General features: G+C 39.1%; 1 protein-coding gene across 1 annotated transcript in view; it reads left to right on the forward strand.

Annotated features, from left to right (window-relative positions):
- The first annotated feature begins 4,059 nt into the window (after positions 1-4,059).
- Positions 4,060-26,714, forward strand: part of pdzrn3a (PDZ domain containing RING finger 3a) — a 50,951-nt gene continuing 28,296 nt past the window's right edge. Inside the window, exons 1-3 of the mRNA XM_073823494.1 lie at positions 4,060-4,770; positions 8,227-8,313; positions 11,870-11,977. Coding sequence (XP_073679595.1) covers positions 4,060-4,770; positions 8,227-8,313; positions 11,870-11,977 — 906 coding nt within the window. The remainder of the gene's footprint in view (positions 4,771-8,226; positions 8,314-11,869; positions 11,978-26,714) is intronic.

Below are 26,714 nucleotides of genomic sequence, written 5' to 3' on the forward strand. Positions count from 1 at the left end.
GCTGGTTTTAGAGGGGTTTTGGCCAGTTTTCCAGCCTGGCCAGGCTGGTCAGGCTGGTCTTAGCTGGTCAGGCTGGGAAACCACCAGCTAAAACCAGCCTGACCAGCCTGGCCAGGCTGGGAGACCAGCTAAAACCAGCCATTTCCAGCTTAAACCAGCTAAGACCAGCCAACCAGCCTAGGCTGGTTTTAGCTGTTTTTTTCAGCAGGGTTTTTGGACCTCAGTATCGTTTATGTACAAGGTAAACTGTCAAATGGCCTGTCTGAGAATCACATAAACCTAATAGGTTGAGATAAATGCTGTTTACCCACACTTGCCTTTAAGCAGTGCCCTTTACCTCCCCTGTAATTAGGTGCTGAAAAATAACGAGAAGTTAATGAATTGTTCCTCGTAGCCTATGCCTAACAGATAGCCCTTAATTATTCCGCACTCTTCCGTCTTCTTTTTACCTCCAGCAAAACAGCCAGCTGTCATGTAAGACGCTGAAGATTTACCTCCCAATCTTCAGGAGTTTGATAAGGCTGAAACCCAGCACTCTTACAACACTTTTTCCGCCTTTTGACCCTCTGCTGGGAAATATATTAACACTGCTGTATCTGCAGAGGGGAATCAAGGAAGCGCTGATGCTCTGGAAATGTAGGCCTGATAAGAAACAGTGCACGGTTGACATGAGCAGGCCACAAACTTGCTGGCTTAAACATGCTCTGTGTTATTCAGTGGACGTGTGATGCTGAGATAAAGTGTGCGTAGCTTTATCTTTTTACATGTAGATGTGTTGCATGTCAAGACATTTCTGAAATGAACAAAAAGAAAAATGTCGAACATGTCATAGAAAAATATTAAAGTATTGTTTTGGCCAACAGTTATTGTTAGAAGTCAAATGTGAGAACCTTAGATTAAAGGTGCCATAGAATGCATTGATACAATATTTTAAATTGTTCTCTGATATCTACATAGAAGGTGCAGTGCCTTGCAAAAGTATTCATACCCCTTCATTTTTTTCACATTTTGTTTTGTTGCAGCATTACGTTCAACTGCTTTAAATTAGTTTTTCCCCACATCAGTTTACACTCCATAGACTATAATAATGACAAAGCAAACACCAGATTTGCAAATTTTACAAATTTATTACAAATAAAACACTGAAATATGTACATTGCATAAGTATTCATACCCTTAACTCAGTACAATAGTTGAAGCACCTTTACAGCCTCAAGTCTTTTTGGGTATGATGTGACAAGCTTTGCACATCTGCATTTGGCAATTATCTGCCATTCTTTATCTCACCTTTTCACCTCTCAAGCTCTGTCAGCTTGGATGGGGGCTGGCAGACATTTTCTAGAGTCCTAGTTGTTCCAATCGTCTTCCATTATGGATAATACTTCTGTGAACCTTCAATACAGCAGATTATTTTCTGAACTCTTCCCTAGATCATTGCCTTAAACGCAAGTCTGTCACTGAGCTCTACAGGCAGTTATCTTGGTTTTTGCTCTGATCTGCATTTTCAGCTGTTAGACCTTTTCTGAGAGGTGTGTGCCTTTCTAAATCATACTCATTCAAATGAATTTGCCACAGTTTAACTCCACTCGAAGTGTAGTAACATCTAGAAGCAATATGAATGCCCCTGAGCTAAATTTCGAGTGTCCCAGAAAAGGGTATGAATACTTATGCAACGGGATCTTTTCAGTTTTTAATTTCTAATAAATTTGCAAAGTTGTTACAAACCTGTTTTGTGCTTTGTCATTATGGTGTATGAGATGTAGATTGATGTGGGAAAAAGGTAATTTAAATCAGTTTAACATAATGCTGCAACAAATATCAAAATGTGGAAAAAAAAATGAAGGGGTATGAATACTTTTGCAAGGCACTGTATATGGCATAGGAAAGGGCAAAAATGATCCAGAAACAATTTTACAAGTCCATTTACAACCCTAGGATTTATCCCTAGAATGAAATCATTACCTTATTTAGAAGGTTTGTGCATAATAATGATGAGCTCTGCTCTGATTGGCTGTTTCACAGAGCGGCTCATTTCAGTACCTCACACAGCAGGAAGGAAACACATGGAGGAATTGACTGCCATATGGGGAATTGATACTGTCATTTTGAATCCACGATATCTTTTTACTTTCACTTTTGAGATTTGCGTTGCTCTGTGTTACTAAGTTATACTACAGCGGCAGTACTTACCACATTTGACAAGTTTAGATGCTGTCAGCAGTGATCAGGATCTGCAAATCATTCGCCATCGTCCGCGCAGTCATCTCTCCTTTCTTTGTTTATGTGGTAAGTGAAATTTTATGTACTGCAATGTAACAGGCTAGCGCTAGCAAGAAGCTAACCGTGTCCCTTTAGTGACTCACAGTATGTCATGTCCATGTACAGAACTGATATTATTCAACTATGCCTAGCTAAATACAGTTTTCCATTCTATGGCACCTTTAATAAAATATCACCATTGTCCTTAAAATGTAAGATGTGTGTCTCACGTATTTGCACATCTAATTCAAATCATCAGCTCATTAGCAGAGAGCTGAATGAACTGAACTGGTCTGTCAGATAAGGAATATGTAATTAAACCTAAGCTTTCTTGATTTTAAAGGAGAAGTTCACTTTTCTTAATTTACTCACCCCTGTGTCATCCAAGATGTTCATGTCTTTCTTTCTTCAGTCGCAAATTAAAGTTTTTTGAGGGAAACATTCCAGGATTTTTCTCCATATAGTGGGTTTCAGTGCAGCTTCAAAGGGCTCTACAAGATCCCAGCCAAGAAATATGGGTCTTATCTAGCAAAACGATTGGTCATTTTTGAAAGAAAAATACAAATTTATATACTTTTTAACCACAAATGCTCGTCTTATGGTGAAAAATCCTGGAATGTTTTCCACAAAAACCTTTATTTCTTTTCGACTGAAGAAAAAGACATGAACGTCTTGGATGACATGGGGCTGAGTAAAGTATCAGAAAATGTTCATTCACAAAGTGAACATCTCCTACTGTTTTAAACATGTTTAAATACAAGAACAGCTGGACTTTCAAGACAAGTAAACACCTTTCCCCTTCTAATGACTGTAATACATAAAAAATATTGCTATATTATTATTGGTAATTATAGTAATTACGGAGATAAACTGCATTACACATTAAATTACACATTAAATTGATTTTAAAGTGACAGTAAAGACATTACTGCCATAAATGTCTTTTGAACTTTCTATTAATCACATAATCCTGAACAAAAATGTGTCACAGTGTCCACAAAAATATAAAGCACCACAGTTGTTTTCAACTTTGATAATAATTAAAATCAGAATATTAGAAAAGTTCATGGAAGATCATATGAATATGACCCTGGACCACAAAAGTCGCACAAAAGTAACACAGGTATATTTGTAGCAATAGCCAACATTACATTGTATGGGTCAAAATTAACAATTTTTCTTTTATGCTAAAAATCATTAGGATATTAAGTACATCTCATGTTCCATGAAGATATTTTGTTAATTTCCTACTGTAAATATAATAAAACTTACTAATATATTTTTTTAGTAGTAATATGCATTGCTAAGAACTTCATTTGAACGATTTTCTCAATGTTTTGATTTTTTTTTTTAGATTCCAGATTTTCAAATAGTTGTCCTATCCAAAAAAATACACTTATAATTGGTTTTGTGGTGCATATTTAAAACAGTTCTTGTAGATTGTAATATTTCACAATATTAATGGTTTACATATTTTTATTAAATAAATACAGACGTAGTAGAATAAAAAGTGTCAATAAAAAAACAAGTACATTTTATTCATATGTAGGCTACATCTCCTCTTTTGTAATTACCAGTATTATAGTTTTAGAAGCTACGCAGCAATAACTTTATCATCTACGTTACATTCTTCAATCTAGCACTCATCACGGGCACGCGCGCGCACTCCTCTGCTCTTTGAATGTTTACGGTAGTTCGCGCGCCTAGTCCTGAGTAAAACTAGTAGTCGCTCATATCATGAGCGTGGGTTGACAGCTCTCTGCTTGTTGCTGAGTCGCCCCAGTACCTCACGTCAAGATTATGGGCTTTGATCTAGACCGTTTTGAAGGTCCCGTAGATCCGGACTTTATCTGTAAACTGTGTGGGAAAGTTTTAGAAGATCCTCTCAGCACTCCGTGCGGACATGTCTTCTGCGCCGCCTGCGCGCTCCAGTGGCTCTCCAAAGTCAGCAGCTGCCCTGTCCAGTGCCGGCAGATCTCCACCAAAGAGCTAAATCACGTCCTGCCTCTAAAAAACCTTATTCTCAAACTGGACATCAAATGCGACCACCATAATCGAGGCTGCAACCAAGTGATGAAGCTCCAGCGTCTGTCAGAGCACGCAGAGAAGTGCGAATTCTCTCCGGTCGGATGCAGGAATGAAGGATGCGACGCGGTGCTTAACTTAAAGGATGTGGCTTCACATATGCGGGAGAGATGCGAGCACAGGGCGGCGGAGGTGTGTAAGAATGGATGTGGACTCGCGCTGAGCCTCAAGGAGAGGATGGAGGACCACAGCTGTCTCCAAGCTCTTAAGACACACAGCGGTCTCCTCCAAACCAAAGTGCTGAGTCTGGAGAAGGAGCTGAAGCGCCAGTCGCTGAGCTTCAGTAAGAGGGAGAGATCTCTGCTCTCCAAACTCTCCGCGCTCCACTGCGAGCTGCACATCACAGCGCTCACATTTCAGAAGAAAATCACCGAGTACAAGAGCAGGATTGACGCGCTGTCAAACAGCTGGATGCCTCTCGATACGGTCAGTATATCACGAAGTTGTGAATTGAGTGAACAATGTAACAAAAAATCCGCTCTCTGGAACTGGAAGTTTAAGTTTAAATTTGTTAGTCAAATCAAAGTGACAACCTGCGGTGAAGTTAATTACTTTTTCGCTTTGAATTTAATTACTGCTGAAGTTGAAACTTTGGGAACTGACTTGAAATTAATGTGACAAGTTAAATTCATGGGAACAAAGGTATTGTCAGAACTTGTAAGTATTTTAGTCAAAACTGCAGATTAATACTACTGACAAGGCCTGCTATTAATGTTTTGTGGAAAACAAAGATAAAAGGTGAATAAGATTTAACACTGAGCTGTAGTGAGGCATGTTGTGACAATGTGAACTAGCTGACACTGTTTTGAGTAACTCTTTTGAAATATGGAATATCATATACACTACTAGTCACAAGTTTTTGAACAGTGAGATTTTAAATGTTTTTTAAAGTCTCTTCTGCTTACCAAGCCTGCATTTATTTGATCCAAAGTACAGCAAAAACAGTAAAAATTTTAAATGTATTTACTATTTAAAGTAACTGTTTCCTATTTGAATGTATTTTAAAATGTAATTTATTCCTGTGATTTCAAAGCTGAATTTTTAGCATCATAACTCCGGTCACATGATCCTTCACAAATCATTCTATTCTATTATTCTTCTAGTTCAGAAGAAGCGCGTTTATCTGAAATAGAAATCTTTTGTAACATTATAAATGTCTTTATCACCATTTTTGGTCCATTTAAAGCATACTTGCTGAATAAAAGTATTTATTTTGTAATAGTAATAGTCTATAATTTCTTTCCCGACAAAAAATAAATAAATAAATAAAAAATTATACTGACTCCAAGCTTTTGAAAGGTCTAGTGTTTAATGTTCCAAAACTTTTTATTTCAGATAAATGCTGATCATTGGATCTTTCTATTCATCAAATAACCCTGTGTAAAATGTACTCAACTGTTTTAAATATTAACAATAACAATAAATGTTTCTTGAACAGCAAATCGGCATATTAGAATGATTTCTGAAGGATCACGTGACACTTAAGACTGGAGTAATGATGCTGAAAATTCAGCTTTGATCACAGAAATAAATTCCATTTTAAAACATATTCAAATAGAAAGCAGTTATTTTGAATAGTAAAAATATTTCACAATTTTACAGTTTTGCTGTACTTTGGATCAAATAAATGCAGGCTTAGTGAGCAGAAGAGACTTCTTTAAAAAAACATTAAAAACGTACTGTTCAAAAACTTTTGACTGCAGTGTAAAATATTAAATATTATAGGCTAATTAATGTCTTTCATATTCTTAAGAACAAATATAAACATCCAAAAATGTTCAATAGAAATTACAATTATTATATTGTATAAAGTTCTTTTTTTGTTGACACTTGTCAAATATTGTACTTTTAGGTGTACACAGCTTGTCTCTTGGGCAGTACCAAAGAGACATTTTTGTACTAGGCCGATATTTACACTTAAATGGTTCATAGCACATTAAAGGGCTAGTCCACCCAAAATGGAAATTCTGTCATTGTTTACTCACCTCATGCCATTCCAAACCTATAAGACTGACTTTCATCTGTTAAACTTAAGAGAAGATGTTTTGAAGAATGTTGGTAACCAGACGGTTTTTGCTCCTATTGACTTCCATAATATTTTTGACCATACAATGGGACCCAAAATGTTTGGTTACCACAATTCTTCAAAATATCTTCTTTTATTTTCCACAGATGAAATTCACACAGGTTTGGAACGACATGAGGGGAGGGTAAACGATGACAGAATTTTCATTTTTGGTTAAACTGTTGTTTTATTACTACTCCAAGGCACTACACTAAAAATAAAGGTGCTTCACGATGCCAATAGAAGAACCCTTTTTGTCTAAATTGTTCCATAAAGAATCTTTTGTTTCACAAAAGGTTCTTTGTGGCAAATAAGGTTCTTCAGATTATAAAAAGGTAAGCAAAAATGGTCATTTAAAGAACCTTTGACTGAATGGTTCTTTGTGGAACCAAAAATGGTTCTTCTGTGGCATCGCTTGAAGAACCTTTTGAAGCACCTTTATTTTTAAGAGTATAATATGCACCCTTCAGGGTTAGATAAGGTACAACAATGTCCCTTTAAAGGTACTGTCCTATTGACTAGCAAACTTTCTGAACAATTTTTCTAGCAATCTAACATAATTGATAACAAATATAAACCTTGTAACAACAAATGTTTGTTACAACTAGACCATAATTAAATAGTTGTTGGAATCCACTGAATGTTTGTTTGAATCTGAAGTACTAATAAGATTGTACTAAGAATTGATCCACACTGAGATTTCTCTCAAGACTCTCTCTTTGCACTGGCAGTCCATTTTCATGTCAGTTTAAAGCATTCACACTTGAATGATCTAGATCTGAACAAGAGAAACAGAACTCGAACATCCTCATTCTGTTTTCAAATGCTTTTACTTAATTACACCAACTCCCATCTTATTCAAGCAATCTGAGAGAGTGAATAGTCTGCGAATCCAACAAAATTAAGACTCAAGTTTAATTGAGTTGACAGGAGGTATGGACTTCAAGGACATAATATGTAAACAAAAGAGTCTGTTCTTGTTCTCTCCACTCGCTGTGGTTGAGCCAGACACTAATCAAGAGCTCATGATGTTCGCCTCACTCTTCGTGACAGATTTCCGCCTGCAGCTGCCGTTTCAGCGGGGGATGCCACTGCTAGAACTGTTTGATAGACAGCTTACCTAAGTTCAGATATTTTAAGGCTATCTTAAATCTGTCGTTCTTGAAAAGTCACAGGCCCTGCCTTGATTTTCACTCGATCACATCTGCCTCATGACGGCTGATCAAACCCAGCTGCTGAGACATGTTGACGTCTGTCATAAAGCTGTATTACAAATATGGATTTAACTTCACTTGCCTTTCCCTTGTATATAACAAATATTATTAAATAACAGTTAAACTGAATTTAGCAATACCTATGGTCTGCAATAAACCTCTTTCCACACCTGAGTGAATTTACAGGCTGAAAAAGTCTCTTACCAGCCATAAATATTTTTATTTTTGCGTTAATCTGAAAGACAGTAGTGTGATTTAATTCCTCTGTCATTTCTTTTACACACTTCACTGTGTCGTGAGTGTGGTGAACACCTGGCCACGTGTTCATAAATTATTTTTAGGCATTTATAGTGCCTTGACTGTGATTTTGCCAGGTGTCTCTGAGGGTGTGATCTGTCTCCCCAGCTTGATATATGATAATACCCTGAATCTCATGTGGCTTTGCCGTTTCATTAGGTAGCTAATGGAGAGAGCCCTGCTTCTTAGGGAAGGGATGGTTAGTAGGGTCAGTGAAGCTGTGTTGAAACCTGCTGTAGCAGTCTGTTGCACCGTCTGAAATATGTCATTTCTCCTTTTTGTTTCTCTTTTTTTGTCCTAACCCAGGGTGAAGAAACAAGGAGCTTCAAAGTCACCCTCAACAGAGCATCAGGATCTCTTGGATTCAGTATCATTGGAGGAAGAATGTGTGGGGTATGTACACTTACTGTGCAAAGATCTAGCATGTAAGATGCATTTAGATAAAAAAAAAATGCATTTTTTAATCATCATGCACCACAAACAACTTAAAAGTGTCATAAATGTAGTCCATATGGTTTATAAACTATATATTACACTATATTTCAAGTCTGCAGAAGCCAGAAGTGTGAGAAAAACTTGAATTGTAGGTAATTATTTGCTGATAATGTTTGAAAAACATGCTTTTGAGCCATGTTCATTATTTGCTTGCAAGATATGGAAAGAAATCAGTGTGAACACTCTATAGTTAGTGCTATAATTACTCATTTTGAATTATAATGACAAAAGAAAGCTCTGAAATGAACAGTTGAAGTCAAAAGTTTACACCAAAATGTCAATTATTTTACCAAAATAAGAGGATCATTCAAAATGCATGTTATTTTTTATTTAGTGCTGACCTGAAAGCAGATATGTCACATAAAAAATGTTTACATAGCCTATAGTCCACAAGACTATAAATAATAGATATAAATAATAATTGAATTTCGAAAGTTTACATACACTTGATTCTTAATACGGTGTTGTTACCTGAATGTATTAAGGTTTTTTTTGTTTAGTGATAATTGTTTATGTGTCTCTTGTTTGTCCTGAACAATTAAACTGCCCGCTGTTCTTCAGAAAATCCTTCAGGTTCCACAAATTCTTTGTTTTTTTTCAGCATTTTTGTGTATTTGAACCCTTTCCAACAATGACTGTACGATTTTGAGATCCATATTTTCACACCGAGGACAACTGAGAGACTCATATGCAACTATTACAGAAGGTGCAAACGCTCACTGATGCTTCAGAAAGAAAAACAACACATTAAGAGCCGGGGGTGAAAACTTTTGAACGGAATGAAGATGTTTACATTTTTCTCATTGTGCCTAAATATCGTATTTTTTCATTTAGTACTGCCCTTCAGAAGCTACAGAAGATACATAGATGTTTCCCAGAAGAAAAAAAATAAGTTAAATTTATCTTGATCTTCAAATTCAAAAAGTTTTCACCCCCCGGCTCTTAATCCGTCGCGTTTCCTTCTGGAGCATCAGTGAGTGTTTGAACCTTCTGTAATAGTTGCATATGAGTCCCTCAGTTGTCCTCAGTGTGCAAACATGGATCTCAAAATCATACAGTCATTGTTGGAAAGGGTTCAAATACACAAAAAGAGGGACCTATAGAATTTTTCTGAAGAACAGCAGGCAGTTTCTAACTGTTCAGGACAAGCAAGGGACTCATGAACAACTGACACATTAACTATTAACTATTATTTTCTCTTGACTATATGTAAATGTCTTCATGGCTAAATAAAAAATGCAATGTGTATGTAAACTTTTGACTTCAACTGTATTTGAATTCAAGTTGACTGGGACACTTTTTGCCATTGAAATGACTGCACATCAAACTGAATTCACCCTGTTTATATATACTGTATATAAATGACAAAAATAAAAAAGAACAAAATGCTATGGAAGACTATAAAAAGTGGGTTAGTTCGTCTTTTAGCCACAAAAGGCATTTGTGCAGTCTTTCCGAACTCAACCATCCCTGCATTGTAAGCAAGAAAAACAAAATCAGCAACTGAGCCACATGTAAAAAGATAATTGCAGATTGCACAGTTTGAGCTCCACACATTTCTCTCGAGTACATTGTGTGAAATGCGAGCGTGGGAGCCATTAAATTCTCACATAGATTGTGTCCAAGTGGAGAGGAGAGAGCAAGCTGTGGGTTTGGCTTTCACTCACATCACATTCTCCTCTCTAATCTAGTAGAGACTCACCACAGGCTGTTTACCACCTGTTCAGTCTTAATGGACAGCCATAGTTAACCTTTTTTCAATGCAAGTTTATGAATGCTATACATACATTTATGCATAGAGAGCATGCCCTTGAGTCAGGCTCATGCTCCATTCAGAATTAAGTTAAGAGGGCCTTTTATATTTCAGTTTAATTCCCAGACTGCTCTAGTTTAAGACTTCAAAATGAAGCCAAACTTCTTGAAGAGGCTTTAAACAGATAACAGAAAAGTATCTGTTCTCCTTTTGATCAACTAATTGGAAGTGTTCTGTTGTGTGACTGTTTTAAATTTTATTACAATTTATCATGACATTCCTAATTGTATGATTTCATTTTATTTTTTTTATTATATTTTAATATTTATAGCAATAGCCAACAATACATTGTATGGGTCAAAATTATCGATTTTTATGCCAAAAATTATAAGGATATTAAGTAAAGCTCATGTTCCATGAAGATATTTTGTAAATTTCCAATTCCTACCATAAATATATCAAAACTAAATTTTTGATTAGTAATATGCATTTCTAAGAACTTCATTTAGACAACTTTAAAGGCGATTTTCTCAATATTCAGATTGCAGATTTTCAAATAGCTGTATTTCAGCCAAATATTGTACTGTCCTAACAAACCATACATCAAGGGAAAGCTTATTTATTCAAATGTATAAATCCAGATTTCAAAAATGTTACCCTTATGACTGGTTTTGTGGTCCAGGGTCACATATAGTGAAGAATTTTAATTTAGTATATTCTAATATTTTATTTATCATGTAAAATGATCAACATTATCAATTTTTATGCCAAAAATCATTAGGATAGTACGTAAAGATCATGTTCCATGAAGATATTTTGTAAATTTCCTACCGTAAATATATCAAAACTTAATTTTTGATTAGTAATATGCATTGCTAAGAACTTCATTTAAAGGCGATTTTCTCAATATTTTTTTTGCAGCCTCAGATTCCAGATTTTCAAATAGTTGTATCTTGGCTAAATATTGTCCTATCCTAAAAATCGTACATCAATACAAAGCTTATTTATTCATATGTATAAATCTCAATTTCTTTGTGGTCCAGGGTCACATATAAGGAAGAATTTTGTTTTATTATATTATAATAATTTATAAATTATAAATTATACATTTATATAAATATAATAAATATTTATATAAATATTTATAATATTTTGTTTTATTATATTATAATAATTTATAATACTTTCTTTGTGGTCCAGGGTCACATATAAGGAAGAATTTTGTTTTATTATATGATAATAATTTATTTATTATTTCAAAGGTTTATGTTTAAGGCCCATCCATATTGGCTAGTATATTTTCTATTTAATTAATTTATATTAATATTTTGTCTGTCTGTCTGTGATTATGTAATAATCACAAAGCTGCTTGTTTTCATCATTTTTGTTGTAACTGTATGTTTACAGTTATATTAATGCATTTAAAGTTCATTTAGTGTGTTCTTCATTAAAAACAATATTTATGGATTTTTGTTATTAGTTGTTGATTTAACAACTAGCGATAGTTTATGGTATTTTTAGTATTTAGCATTTTTATGTCTTTTTAAATACTTTTAAAGTCATTAAGAATCTTCTGAGTTGCCCTGGTTGAGAACCACTGTCATAAATAGAAGAATATCTACCAAGTTATTAAAATTATGCAACTTGAATTGTATTTAAACTATTATCTAGTCTAATTGTCAACATTTGCTTCTATCTAAGGATTCAGAACAGCAAGGGGATTTCAGTGATGGCATCTATGTATCCAAGATAGTGGAAAACGGAGCAGCTGACAAGGCCGGACTGCGTCTTCATGACAGGATCATTGAGGTTTGTCAGTGATGGTGATGAGAGTTGATTTTATGGAAGCAAAATTTGCTTTTAAATTGCAGGTGGCGCAGGTCCTTAGCACCGTTCGCAAAGTTTTTTCTTAGACAGAATGAAAATGCTGGATGTACTCAAACTCCACACTGTGGAAGAAAAAGGTCACCAAGACAACCACTAGACAGATGAAAGCCAAAGGAGATAGACATCATACCGCTAGCCTGAGCTGCTCAACTGGTGCCAATGTTTTCACAGTCTGTCTGTTAGATTTGTCAGATCTAGTCAGACTAACAATGTTGGCGCCATTGTAGGTTGATTTCACACTGGGCAGACTTCTTTAAAAAGGCCGTTAGTCTGTTCTTCCAGCAGTACTGTTTCAGATATTCATGTCTAACAGGAACAAAGTGTCTTTCTATAATGGCTTAGATTTAGTAGCTTGTAAATATCAATAAAATGTGACATCTGCGCCAATCCAGAATGTTGTTAAAACGCCGGCTTGTCGTTGAACGTCTGAGAAAAAACCCATGTTTTCGTTTGAGTGGCCTCTTATACATCAGAGCATGATGATTTCTTTCTTGACTCATTTTGTCTCATGTGGGCTCTTTGCTGTCTGTCTGACGTGATGAACATAACAATGGCAGCAGTGCCTTTTGAAATCTGTGCATCACACTCGATTTGTTCCCCAAAGAATGCATGATACAACTGCTGCTTTCAAAGAGGAAGTCAGCCGTGTAGCTTTTGTGGTGGTCTCAGGGCTTCCTTTTATAAACAGAGAGGGTACAGTTGTTTCAGAGGTGATGTTTTAAAAATGTATGCTGTTATTTTTTAATGAAACACATGTAATGATAATTAATACAAACACTTAAAATGACTTCTATGATGTATTACAGGTTTTCTGAAGTCATGTGATTGGATTTGATGACTTGGATTTGAAATGTGATTTGAGTTTTGTTCTTTTACTCATACAAGGTTGTTGTTGTACATTGACTACTTGGACTATAGCTCAAAGTCAGATAATGCTTTGTTCTTTTATAGTATTTATTTTATTTTGGGTGTTGATAGTCATAGTCATTATGAATATTAGACTACCTCACACTCTGTATGGTTTATGCATGATTATATTAACAATTAGAGAGATTAGCAAGGCTCAACAAATAATATTTCTGCTTGCCCTGCCAACATCATCACTGGCCCTAACATTAAAGGTCAAGACAGGTGGAGCTGGGGGAGGTGGAAGGTTTCAGAGGAACTCGTAGGAGGATAACCTTACAGTGAACACTAAACCAGTCTATTTAGATGTTGAATAATCATCAGTCTCATTGGCTGCAGAATTAGCAAGTCCAATCAGGTTCTGGCTGTGTAGTAAACAATCTGATTGCTACCAGATTGCATTTCAATGCTGAACTAGGGGTGGGTGATATACTGGTAGACACAATTAACTGGTAGAAATTTGTCAACTGGTAGAGTTTTTGACGTTGATGTGCTACGTGGTCACGAAAACTAAAAATAAGTGATTTTTAACTATAGAAACAAAATCAGTAGCGAAAGAGAACTCATTTCGCTATATGCACGCATAGTCTGAAAGACTTGCTGCGTCCCAATTCGCATACTATCCGTCCTAAATAGTATTCGAAAATAGAATTAGTATGTCCCAAATCGTAGTATGTTCAAAAAAGTATTCCAAAGATTCCCGGATGGTCTACTACTTGACTTCAGAATTCGAAGTGCGGATCAACGCACACTCTAACGGCTAATATTGCCCACAACACATTGCGCGGTGAACGAGGATTCGATTAGAACTACAAACACGCATAAAAAGTGTTAAAAACTACAAACATGGAGGATATGCGCGACCAACGGACAGGTAGAGAAAGGGGTTTGAGTGATAAATAATCAGCGTGTAACCTGATAAAAAATATATTTTTTAAATGTTATCCTCGTTATATTTCATGTGCAGCAACATTATGAACTTTTATAAAGATAGGTTTGGTCATTAACGTTTAAATGCATAATTATGCAAACATGAGCAGAGTTCTCGGCATGAAAGACTCCTGAAAGAACGTGCCTCTTCATTTCTCTCTGTTACGATAGGAAATTAAATTAAACGAAATGTAGATAATGTTAACTGTGATGATTGACAGGGCAGTTTAAACAGTGACAGGATTCAGGTAACTAAGCAACAGAGCGTCCGTTAAAAAAGCAGTTATGACGAAGTAGTATGTCCCAAAGCTCGCCTACTATTCTGCTACATACTCAAAAGTATGTACTTTTTCTTCACAAAAAGAGTACATACTTTTAGGGCGTAGTATAAGTAGGCGAATTGGGACGCAGCAACTGTTTCTGAGTGCTGTCAAAGAGGTGTGTGCATGTGGAAATGGTGCTCTTAGAGCGCGGGAGTATTGAGTGGAGTTGTTTTTGAACGGTTAAATGCATACATGTGTCAAAATGCCCGTCTTTGCAAGTATCCTCCTAAAAACAATATTTTATGTCATAAGTGAAAGCAAACAGTTGAACAGAAAGAAAACGTGTTACTGTATACTGGATCCGGGAAGCTCTTAAAGTGACAGCAGTCTAATATTCCTGCTGGTTGTCATTCATGTTAATCAAACAACAAAAGAGAGAAAGTCTTTCACTGCTTTTTAATAAGAATAAATATATATGTAATTTACATAGTGAAGAATATGCAGTTCCCTTCCGGAGGGAACTCTACGCTGCGTCCTGGTTCAGGACACTTTGGGAACTGCCTTCAGCATGACCGGTTCTGAAACAAATGTATAGAACAACGACAGTGAACTTGACACTGGCCGGCGCCAGCCTGTGACATCATCAACAGGCGCCTGCTAGTATAAAAGCAGGTGCCTGAGAGCACAACACCATCTTTTTGTCTTCAGAGTCCTCTGTTCTAAACGAGTGAGTACAGCGATGCCTAGAGAAAGAAAACTGTTTAGGAAGTGTGCGGATCCGTGTCAGAGAAATCTGACACTTGATGACGCACACGACCTTTTGTTTGGTGTGTTTAGGTGTAAGAGCACGCGCGCTCGGCTCTAGAAGAGCGGAGCTCGTTCATTGTGAGAGTTTCACTTTGAAGAAACTCCGTTCTCGTCTGGCCCTTTTCTCGAGGGAATCGGGCCATCCATCTGCCCCACGCTGCTCCGGTCCCGCCACAGCTGAGGCTGCTCGGCGGCTGAGATTGCGGGGCTCACGGGTGGAGCTGGCTGACGAGTTTGAGAGAGCGTTTAATCGCTTGCGCACGTCAGCCGGAGACGAGAATGCGCTGCTAGCGGATGATGTGTTGTCTCTCACATCCTCCGGTTCTGCAGCGAGTGCTCTTTTGGCTTCAAGCCAGGGCGAGCAGGAGGTTGAAATGGGAAAAAACAAATATGAGCTCGTTTGAGCCCATGCAGCCTCTCTGCCCCGCATATGAAGAGTTGATGTCTGTTATGGACCGCGCGGCTGCCCACTTGTATCTGCAGTGGAAGCCCGCGAGGGAAGAGGCCGCTCTCGGCAGACTAGACGAGCGGCTTCTTCCGGGCCATGACAAAGCCAACTCCTGTGAGCCTCCCATTCCTTCCTGATCTGCTTAAGAGATCGAGAGGGAATGGGACAGGCCATATTCAGCCCGCATTCACAGGCATCGGCATGTGAATCATGCTGATGTCGAGGGAATGCACGGGCGCGGATATGTGACGATGTCTCTCGCTGACGGTTGCGAACTATCTCTCAGAGCGAGGGACATCGACCCTGAAGGCTCCAAAGGCACATATGCGGCAGTGGCCGGTGCTCCTCTGCACACGATGGCAGTGTTGCAGAGGCGCACCAGGCTGATCTGCTGAAAGATCTGGACCGAGCCCCGGGGGTTTGCATCCCTTGCCGGTCCACGCCTCCACCTAAACACCGGGGGGAAACCAGGCCCGTCCTGGCCCAAGGGCCAGAGACGAGGCCAGGTCGCCAGTCTGGGGCTACCTGCCCCTTCCTTTAACCCCTTGACTCCGGGGCTGGGCCAACGATGAGACCTAGGCTCCATCTGTTGGCCCGGTATGTGAACAGTAAAGACACTTTAATAAAATATTCAAGCGTGTATGTGTATGTTTTCTTTTGTCTACCAGCTCCGCTTGGGTGTGTACTATTGCAGTTTTGAGCTCCTCTCGAGTTCTACTGCCACCAAGTGCCGAGTGTAGCCAGGTCTCCCCTCGTTTTACAAAAGAAAACAGTGTGTAGAGACCTCCACTCGTAGAAACCCCCTCGTGGGTTAAGCGTTGTCAGGTTTTGAAACCTCCGCTAGAGTGAGCTTGGTATAGACATGATCCAACATACATATACATACGAGAATAACCCTCTTGAGCGTTGTCAAGCTGCTTCAGGCGGAGTATCGCTCTGCCGAAGCCTCCGCTCACTCAAACCCTGCTAAGAGTAATACTCTTTTTGCATGAGTGTGGTCAGGTACCTTCCCTGTGTATTTTTCATATACACATATGTGAGACCTCCACTCCAGGGAGTTTGTGTGCTAGGGTGAATAGAGCGTTGTCAAGGCTCCCTCTCTGAGAGAGAGGTGTTTTTCTGGAGCCTCCGCTCTCTTTAAAAAGCCCCGCTTTGAAGTAGAATTGAGTGTAGCAGGCCTAGGAGGCCTCCTCTTTGCGAAGTCCTCTGTGAAGAGAGACATATAAAGATAATACTTCTTAGCGCTGAATGTGGCAGGTCATTTTTAGACCTCCATTCATGAGAGCTTTTTACTGGGTCGAGTGTTGCTAGGCTCCCTCTACGTGAGGTGTTTCTGTTAAGCCTCCACTTCCCAGAAATACAGGCCGGGAGAACACAAGGTTAAGGCAGCTTGTGAACTCTTTCCGTGGACCTGTCACTACAAGCGTTGAGTGTAAAACAAAGTAGGCCTCCCTTCTATGAGAGGGCGTGTATTCCAAGGCCTCCACTCGATAGAGCTTCCTCAGTTGAGCGTCGTCAGGCTTGTTATGTTCGAGAGCTTAAAGCCTCCCTCACTGAAAGCTCCGCTTCCGGGTTCTGCTATCACCCGGGTTAATACAGGTGTCTAAGTGATAGCACAGTGTAATAGGTCTCCCTCTGTCACAGCCAACAGTACTGAGACCTTCACTCTCACAGTTATAGCAGCTGGCAGGCCCATGAGTGCCTCGCTGACTATTTTTTGGGGGAGTGCAGTCTTCCACTCACCAAAAACTAGTGTTGTAGGCTTCTCTCCTTGGAGATGTAGTCTCGGAGCCTCCACTACACAGAGCTAGATGATAAATGAGATTTTTCATTATTGGCTCTGACTGTGAGTATCTGCCTTTTCTTGAGCGTCGAGTGTAGTCAGGCCTCCCCTCGCCTAGAGCGCTTTACCTGAGGCCTCCACTCTGAAGAGTTTCCTAGGGAGAGTGTCGTAGGCCTCCTCTCGCTTAGAGAGTCTTTCTGCTGAAGCCTCCCCTCTCCAGAAGCTCCGCTTTCAGGCTCCGCTATCGCCTAGAGACTGCAAATCTGGTGATCCTCGCTATGCTTAGGACACCTACTCAAAACCACATTTGTGGTGTTTGCTCACGCAAGTCTTTGAGCATTCTCTGAAATCCACGTGAGTGGTAAGTGCACTATTCAGGCACTTCACTAAAATCCATACTCATGGTAAGGTCCCTCCCATAAAGGCAGGTTCCTTTCTCCCTTGGACCACGCAGGGTTCCTCCGTGTCCACTCTCTGAGCTGGTTTTTCTCAAAAACCTTTTAGTTTTCCAGCTCCAATCCAGATAGCGCTGCTAGCAGGATTGAGTGTCGGGCCTCCTCAGGCCTCACTCTCCAGAAGAGCTCCAAAATGAAGGTATTTCTGTCGCACAGGCTAGTCAGCCTCACGGATGACCTTCAAGGCTAGAGTGTAGCTAGGTCATGAGACCTCCACTCTCAGAGTTCTTCCTTGCTAAGCACGGAGGTGTGTTAGGCTCCCTCTTTAGAAAGCCTCCACTCTCCAGACTCCACTCAGGCAGTACTGTCGTTTAGGCTGTTCAGCTTCGATGAACGCCTGCAGTGTTGAAGTGTAGTAGGTCTTGGGACCTCCACTCTTAGAGTCCTTCTGCTGCTCGCAGAACATTGCCAGCCTCACTCACAGAGTGTTGCCAGGCTTCCTTTCGGCGAAGCCTCCACTCCTCGGGAAATCTCCACTTAGACAGGCCTGCTGCACAGGCTATTCAGCCTCACAGGCCGTCGTCAGTGTCAAGTGTAGTTAGGTCATGAGACCTCCACTCTGTAGATTCCCTCTGAGCAGAAGCTCCACTCGGGTAATTCGGGTTGCATAGGCTATGCAGCCTCACTGAATACCCCCAGTGTCGAGTATAGGCTTTTTCCTCCGGGCGTGAGTGTAGCCGGGTCTCCCCTCACTGAAGGGCTAGTGAGACCTCCACTCCTAAGAGCTGGTGGACTGAACGTTGTCAGGTTTCCTCTCCTTTTAGAGAGTCTTCTGTGAAGCCTCCGTTCTCCAGAGGCTCCGCCTCCAGTACTTCTAGGCGTGAGTGTAGCCAGGTCTCCCCTCACGGCAGGGTTATTTGAGACCTCCACTCCTAAGAGCTAGTGGATGGAATGTTGTCAGGTTTCCTCTCTTTCAGAGAGTCTTTTATGAAGCCTCCATTCTCCAGAAGCTCCGCTTTCAGTACTTTCAAGCGTGAGTGTAGCCAGGTCTCCCCTCACTGGAGGGTTATTTTGAGACCTCCACTCCTAAAGAGCTAGTGGATGGAATGTTGTCAGGTTTCCTCTCTTTTCAGAGAGTCTTTTATGAAGCCTCCATTCTCCAGAGGCTCCGCTTCCAGTACTTTCAAGCGTGAGTGTAGCTAGGTCTCCCCTCACTGGAGGGTTATTTGAGACCTCCACTCCTAAGAGCTAGTGGATTGAATGTTGTCAGGCTTCCTCTCTTCTAGAGAGTCTTTTATGAAGCCTCCATTCTCCAGAAGCTCCGCTTCCCCATCTATACCTGTAGCACTGAATGTTGTCAGGTCCCTAGAGCAGGCGTTCGCCCTGCCGAGACCTCCATTCCCTAAACTCCGCCCCTTATGGTCAGGGCGTTTATGAGCTCCTTCACTTAGGGAGCTAAGTGTAGTAGGCTTCCTCTAGGCCTCCACGCTTGAGAGTTGTGTGCACAGGTAGCCGGGCTAGCCGTGGCAGGTCACTGGGCCCCAGCGACTCTCGCTGATGCAGGGGTGATTTCCTTCTTGACTCCTCATTCAGTCAGTTTGATCACCTATCCCTCGGCATGGCGGCGTTGGTATAAGCGTTCCCAAAGTGTCCTGAACCAGGACGCAGCGTAGAGTTCCCTCCGGAAGGGAACGTCTCGGGTTACGTATGTAACCTTAGTTCCCTGAGGACAGGGAACGAGACGCTGCGTCTCAGGGCCATGCCTCGGGCCCTGCACAGACCTCCGTCCGACAAAAAGATGGTGTTGTGCTCTCAGGCACCTGCTTTTATACTAGCAGGCGCCTGTTGATGATGTCACAGGCTGGCGCCGGCCAGTGTCAAGTTCACTGTCGTTGTTCTATACATTTGTTTCAGAACCGGTCATGCTGAAGGCAGTTCCCAAAGTGTCCTGAACCAGGACGCAGCGTCTCGTTCCCTGTCCTCAGGGAACTAAGGTTACATACGTAACCCGAGACGTTTTCTTATGCAGTGTCAAAAGTTTAGACCCTCTTTTGAAAATCTGCAAAATGCCTAAATATCAATATTAGCATTTTTTCATTTAGTACTGACTTTCAGAGGCTACAGAAGATAGTTACATGTTTTCCAGAAGAAGAAATAAGTTAAATTTACCCTGATTTTCGAATTCCAAAAGTTTTCACTCCCCAGCTCTTAATGCGTGTTTTTTCCTTCTGAAGCATCAGTGAGCATTTGAATCTTCTGTAATATTTGCATATGAGTCTCTCAGTTGTCCTCAGTGTGAAAAGATGGATCTCAAAATCATACAGTCATTGTTGGAAAGGTTTACATACACAAAACTGCTGAAAAACCAAAGAATTTGCAGGACCTCAGTGAGTTTTATGAAAAACAGCAAGCAGTTTAACTGTTCAGGACAAACAAGGGACTCAACAACTATCACTAAAAACCAAAAATCACAGCTGTGAATTATTCAGGTAACAACACAGTATTAAGAATCAAGGGGATGTAAAATTATGAAATATTTTGATATCATCAAGACCTTATTTAAAGCAAAAATAACTATATAATGATATATACAATGTATTTCATATAAATATGTGTGTGTGTGTGTGTGTGTGTGTGTGTGTGTGTGTGTGTTTGAACATATATATATTTATATTTAATAATATATTGATATGATTTATTACTATACATTTAAACAAATTTAAATTTTTCCTTACAAAAACGTTTTAGTGAAAATCATTAGTTTTATTTTTCCAGGTTGTAACTAATTTTTCCAGCCCAAACCTCATCAATGCTCAGATATTTTACTGAGCTGACAATTTTAAAGAGTTGACAGCATAATTTCTGAGCAAATATTTAAGTTTGCAAGGCATAAAAATACATGTACATAATCCAAATATGTAAGCTATAATGCCGCCTTGATATGTCTTGATCTTTTTTGTTAATCTCTGATGAGTAATTGTTTTCCTTTCTTTGTGTTTTGTTTGTTTGTTTGTTTGTTTATTTATAAGGTGTGTGATATAGCAATAAAATCTGCTTGCCCTGTCATGTTGCACTGACATTTCATGTACTTGTGGACAGATTACCTAAAGGCTTTCCTGCCAAAAGACATACCCAGGTGATTCATATACAGTAAGCATGTTTGTGACATCCTGCAAATCTGGAAGAACAAACTATTGGAATGCTTTTCTCCTGAGTTAATATGCATGGGCAGGACAGCTGCAAGCATGTTATTTCCCTCCATGAGGTTGCAGGGTTACGAAAGCATTCCTCCGTTGATACTTTCATTAAGCGCACCGGTGTGTGGTGAAAACAATTGCTGTGAGCCAATTCAGAGGTTAAGACCACCAGCCTGGGAGGTCAGTGTCAGCAGGACAGCACTGATATTTTAGCCTGCGAAGTTTATAAAACGTGCTTTGAACTCACATCTCACATTAGGGGGTCTGTTACATCCAACAGGAAATCTAGGGTAGAAAGCAGCGATCTGGGTCAGAGCGGGTTTGGAAGAAATAGGAAATATTTTTTAGGGAAATTCTAGAACTTGTTTTTTTTTTCTGAAGAAAACAGTCATTTTCAGACCTGACAGACCACAAAATGTCTCCTCTCAAGAAAAGAGATTCTCAAAAATGCTTGTATATTCTGAGAAAGCCTGTGGGACCAAAAGGACACTGTCCTCATTACACAGACAAGGATGTGTCTTTGTTAAGCGATTGTCTATGAATGTTCGTTTATGATCTGGGCGCTTTATGTAAAGGTCTACCTCAGTTTCTCTCTATTCATTTGAGAAACAGTGTTGAGACCGACTTCTTTGATCTTGTGCACTGTTTATGCGAGTTAAACCCTGACACCGCCTTTCTCGACTTCAGATCTCCAACTGCTTAGAATAATCACAACACGTGGTGAATTAGATTAAAGATACAGAGAAAAACATCAGAAAGGATCACGGAAAGATTAGAGGAATGAGGAAACAGGCCTCTGACAATGGTCACTGAGCCGAAAGCAAGCTCAGTAAATGAAGGTAATGCAAACTCATTTGGGCCTTAGGACGGAAAACTGTGATGTTGCACAGCCTGTATGTTACATAATGCGCTTGCTGTTGTTATTTCATATGAGTGGTCTTGCCACATTGTACTTTTTGGATTTTTTACACTGTGCTCTTTGTTCTTTTATAGTTTTTGTTTAGACGTCTGGTTAAGTCTGCATTTATTTGATCAAATATACAGTAGTATTGCCAAATATTATTAAAATTTAAAATAACTGTTTTCTATTTTAGTATATTTTAAAATGTAATTTATTCCTGTGATTACTCATATTGTGATGTAAGATTTTGTTTATATCACCCACCTCTATGCTGAACTATATTTTTATTTAATATAACATTTTGTATAGATAAATTGTTAATATACATATATACAGTATGAGTGAGTACACCCCTCACATTTCAGCAACCATTTTAGTATATCTTCTCAAGGGACAATACTATAGAAATGAAACTTGGATATATTTTAGAGTAGTCAATGTGCAGCTTGTATAGCAGTATAGATTTACTGACCTCTGAAAATAACTCAACATACAGCCATTATTGTCAAAATAGCTGGCAACAAAAGTGAGTACACCCTAAGTGAACTTGTCCAAAGTGTCAATATATTGTGTTAGCACCATTGTTATCTGGCACTGCCTTAATCATCCTGGGCATGGAATTGACCAGAGCTGCACAGGTTGTTGTTGGGATCCTTTTCTACTCCTCTATAATGACATCACAAGCTGCTGGATGCTAGACACGTGGTGCTTCTCCACCTTACGCTTGAGGATGCCCCACAGGTGCTTAATAGGGTTCAGGTCTGGAGACATACTTGGCCACCCCATCACCTTCACATTCAGCTTCCTCAGCAAGGCAGTTGTTATCTTGGTGGTGTGTTTGGGATTGTTATCATGTTGGAAAACTGCCGTTCTGCCTAGTTTCTGGAGGGAAGGCATCATGTTCTGCTTCAGCATGTACAGTACATAATGGACTCCATGTTTCCCTCAATGAACTGCAGCTCCCCAGAACCAGCAGCACTCATGCAGCCCCAGACCATGATGCTACCAGCACAATGCTTGACTGTAGGCAAGACACAATTTTCTTGGTACTCCTCCGAGGGCATCGCCACACAGGCTGGACATCTGAGCCAAACAAGTTTATCTTATAGTCTCATCAGACCACAGGACATGGTTTCAGTAATTCATGCTCTTGGACAGGTTGTCTTCAGCAAACTGTTTGCAGGATTTCTTGTGAGCCAGCTTCAGATGAGGCTTCCTTCTGGGACGACGCCTATGCAAACCGACTTGTTGCAGTGTGCGGCGTATGGTCTGAGCACTGACAAGCTGACCTTCTACTTCTGCAACCTCTAAAGCAATGCTGACAGCACTCATGCATCTGTTTTTTGAAGCCAGGTTCTGAACCTGACGCACAGAACGAGTGTCAACTTCGTTGATCAACCCTTGCGAGGCCTGTTCCAAATGGAACCCATCTTGGAAAACCTCTGTATGACTCTGACCACTGTAGTGTAACTTAAGGTCCCATATTGTCAAAATCGAAATTTCCTGGCTTTTTTCATGATAACTGAGGTCTAGGGGCTATGTAACTACCATAAGAGTTTCAAAACAGTCAATCCACAGTAAACTGCACACAGCCTGCTTAAAGTAGCTGTTCATTTTCACGAGCCGCTGTCACCGCCTTCAGTCCCCAACCCGAGCACCAATCACGTCCCACCCTCCTTTTGTCAAACCCAGACAATATCGTGTCCATAACATTGCTAAGCAACAACAACACGAAAACAAGTCGAGAAAACCCTGTTCAGTCTATAGATGTCGAAACTACATCATTGCACAGGCTTCAGAACAACGTGAATATAAGAGATCAGCGGCACGTCAACTTCAGCCTCTTTCACACAGCGATTCCGGTAAATACACGGATAATGTGTCCCATGATTTGTTCCGGAGTTGTTTAATTTGGTTCATTCACAGTTGTTTTCCGGAATCTGTGCGTGCTTTACACACAACCCATAAAGACATGTGACGTTTGGATGTGAGATGTAATGCGACGCGTACGTTTCACTAAACTGAAACTAACCTGAACAAACTGTGCTTCAGCGCTGATAGTGAGGAGCTGGCTCTGCCCGATCGCCGCTTTATTCCACTTTGCACGTATTTTTTCGTCATGAAGAGTCGCATGATAACGTGCATCATCACTACAACACTGCCTTTATAGTTCTGGCTTTTGTTCACACAACACTCGTTCCCGTAATTTTCCAGAATCAGCGCGCATTGTGAAAGGGGCTTTACTAAAGCAACAGTTATGTAACTTACTGCATTCGGTGTTTGAAAAATAAAAAACATTAATGATCATTCTGAAATATCCTGTTGAGTATCAGCAGGCTAGGCTCTCTCTATGGCTCTGGGCTCGGCTAAAGCATACATGACCGTAGTTACCTGTGATTGGCCTGGCTGTGCGTCACTCCGAAAACAACAGGCCAATCAGAAGAGAGGCTCATGAATATTAATTAGATGGGCCAAAATCGACCTGTTTTTGACAGAGCTCCTAAAAAAGGAGCTGTAAAAATATATTGAGATGGATTTTGGCACTTATACCGCAAATATATATTCTTAAGGACATCAACAACTAAAATAAACCTCCAGAAATGTGTACAATATGGGACCTTTAGTTTCAGGGTGTTACTGAACCTCTAATAGCCTTGGCCATCTTTGTGGAGAGCAATCCTCAGAGAGTTCTTTGTCATGTTGAACATCCAGTGGTCAGTAGGAGAGAATTGTACTTAAAGCACCTAATTTTAACTGCTCTAATACAAGAAACACAACTTACACAACACAACTGTATGGTCCTGTCAAGCAGACAAAAACATAAACATTATGAATAGGAATAGGTTTTGCATGGTTAAACAATATACTGCTGTTATCACTTTTGTTGCCAGCTATTATGACAATAATAGCTGTATGTTGAGTTATTTTCAGAGGACAGTAAATCTATACTGCTATACAAGCTGCACATTGACTACTCTAAAATATATCCAAGTTTCATTTCTATAGTATTGTCCCCTTTTAATATGATACATTTTAATATGCTTATTTGCTGCTCAAGAAACATTTCTTTGCACAAGCCATGACACATTTTGTTTGAGGATTTTTTTGAAGAATTTACATTTCAAAAGAATAGCATTTAAAGTTTGTCATATCATACGTTTTTATCATAGGTTATAATTAAAGAATACTGTATTATTAGATAATTATTGTAACTGCATCTGATGTTTTATAGCAGAAAAATTTAAAGTATGGGTGATATATTTTTTGGAGCCATTTCTAAGCCTTTTCTAAACAAGTTATGATGACTGTGAAATATTCTTGTCATATTCACATGCAATACATTTACAGCAATTATAGTTAAGTGTATGTGAAACTAATTAGATTAAATTGAAGAATGTGTTTCAAAGGCACATTACATGACCATTTTCTTGAGGACTGATGTACAGCTCCATTCAGCTGCAGTAAATGATTCATTAGGACCCTAAAAAAAGGAACAAACTGCAGTTCGTTCGTTCAGTTCAAACACATGTTATAGAGTTATATCATTAGAAACATCACAGGGATGTTATATGTGGCTGCCCTGGTAGCTTTGACCTATTTCACACTCTATTCTGTCAAAAGTTGACAGCGGCACATTTAACATCAGCATTTACACTGGAATTTTTGTACTTTGGATTCTGAATTGTAGAATTTAAATCTTAGATCTTATGGCATACTGTCTTATGATTTTAGCATGCTGATATCTTCATTGGATAGGAGTGACTTTTGAGCTGTAAAGTAATGAAAGCAGGCGTTTTTACTGTATCTAAGTGCATCTCACCACACCTGGTCATCTGGTCATCTGGAGGATGGTTCATAAATGATTAAGACCAGATATGTATTGGCTATTTAACTACGTCATAAAACAATAAAAAGGAATGAAGATCAGAATTGACATTAGATGATTAATTTGAAATTGTAATCTCAAAACAACAAGAAACAAAACCAGGAAGATGAGTTCCTCATCAGTCATCTTTCAAGCAGATCTATAAACATTCCTCTGGTAATTTATCATCAAGTTATGCATGTGTTGTGTTTTATGCCGATGTAAATATTATGTGTCATTGACCACGTGCGCACACAAAGTTTTAGGAGTGGTGTCATGTTTAATGCCAGCGTGAATCCTGTAAATCAGTAGGCTTTAAGTCTTTCTTGGACATTTTGTGTTTGTCTGGGGCCCACAATTACGAAATCATAAAATATGCCATAATTACTGTGGAGGTTAATTTCTTTGCTCTTTATGTGTAAAGCAATTGAAATTGCTTTCTTTTTTTAGAGACTCAACAAAATGACTTTTGAACAAAATTAAACATTTGCATATGCACACAAATATGCTGGATATGAAGATGATTAAACACAATTCGTAATAACCAGATTGAACTGAAATTAATTAAACAATAATGCAATAAAATTGCATTAAAACAATCACTGAAAATTAAATGACAAAGATTATTCCACTTGGAAATTGTTTTTTATGTTAGTAACAATAGTGTCAGTAACTGGCAGCTGGCAAAAAAGTATGGTAGATATTAGTAATGAATCACAAAAAAAAACAATATCTAATATATATATATATATATATATACATTTGTGAACCCTGGTTTATATCGAAACAATGGTCGAATTCCAGTGTTTTGGGACTGTATTCAAAGAGTTGTTTCAGACAAAACTGAGGAACTAAGGAAATTATTGCATATGTTTGAGGTCAAAAGTTTACACACCTTGCAGAATCAGCAAAATGTGAATTATTTTACCAAAATAAGAGGGATTATACAAAATGCATGGTATTTTTTATTTAGTACTGACCTGAATAAGGTATTTAACATAAAAGATGTTTACTACAAGAGAAAATAATAATTGAATTTATAAAAATAGATAAATATGACCCTGTTCAAAAGTTTACACACTGTACAGTCATGGCCAAAAGTTTTGAGAATGACACAAATATTAGTTTTCACAAAGTTTGCTGCTAAACTGCTTTTAGATCTTT

This window comes from Garra rufa, chromosome 18, assembly GCF_049309525.1.
Source record: "Garra rufa chromosome 18, GarRuf1.0, whole genome shotgun sequence".
Taxonomy (NCBI): domain Eukaryota; kingdom Metazoa; phylum Chordata; class Actinopteri; order Cypriniformes; family Cyprinidae; genus Garra; species Garra rufa.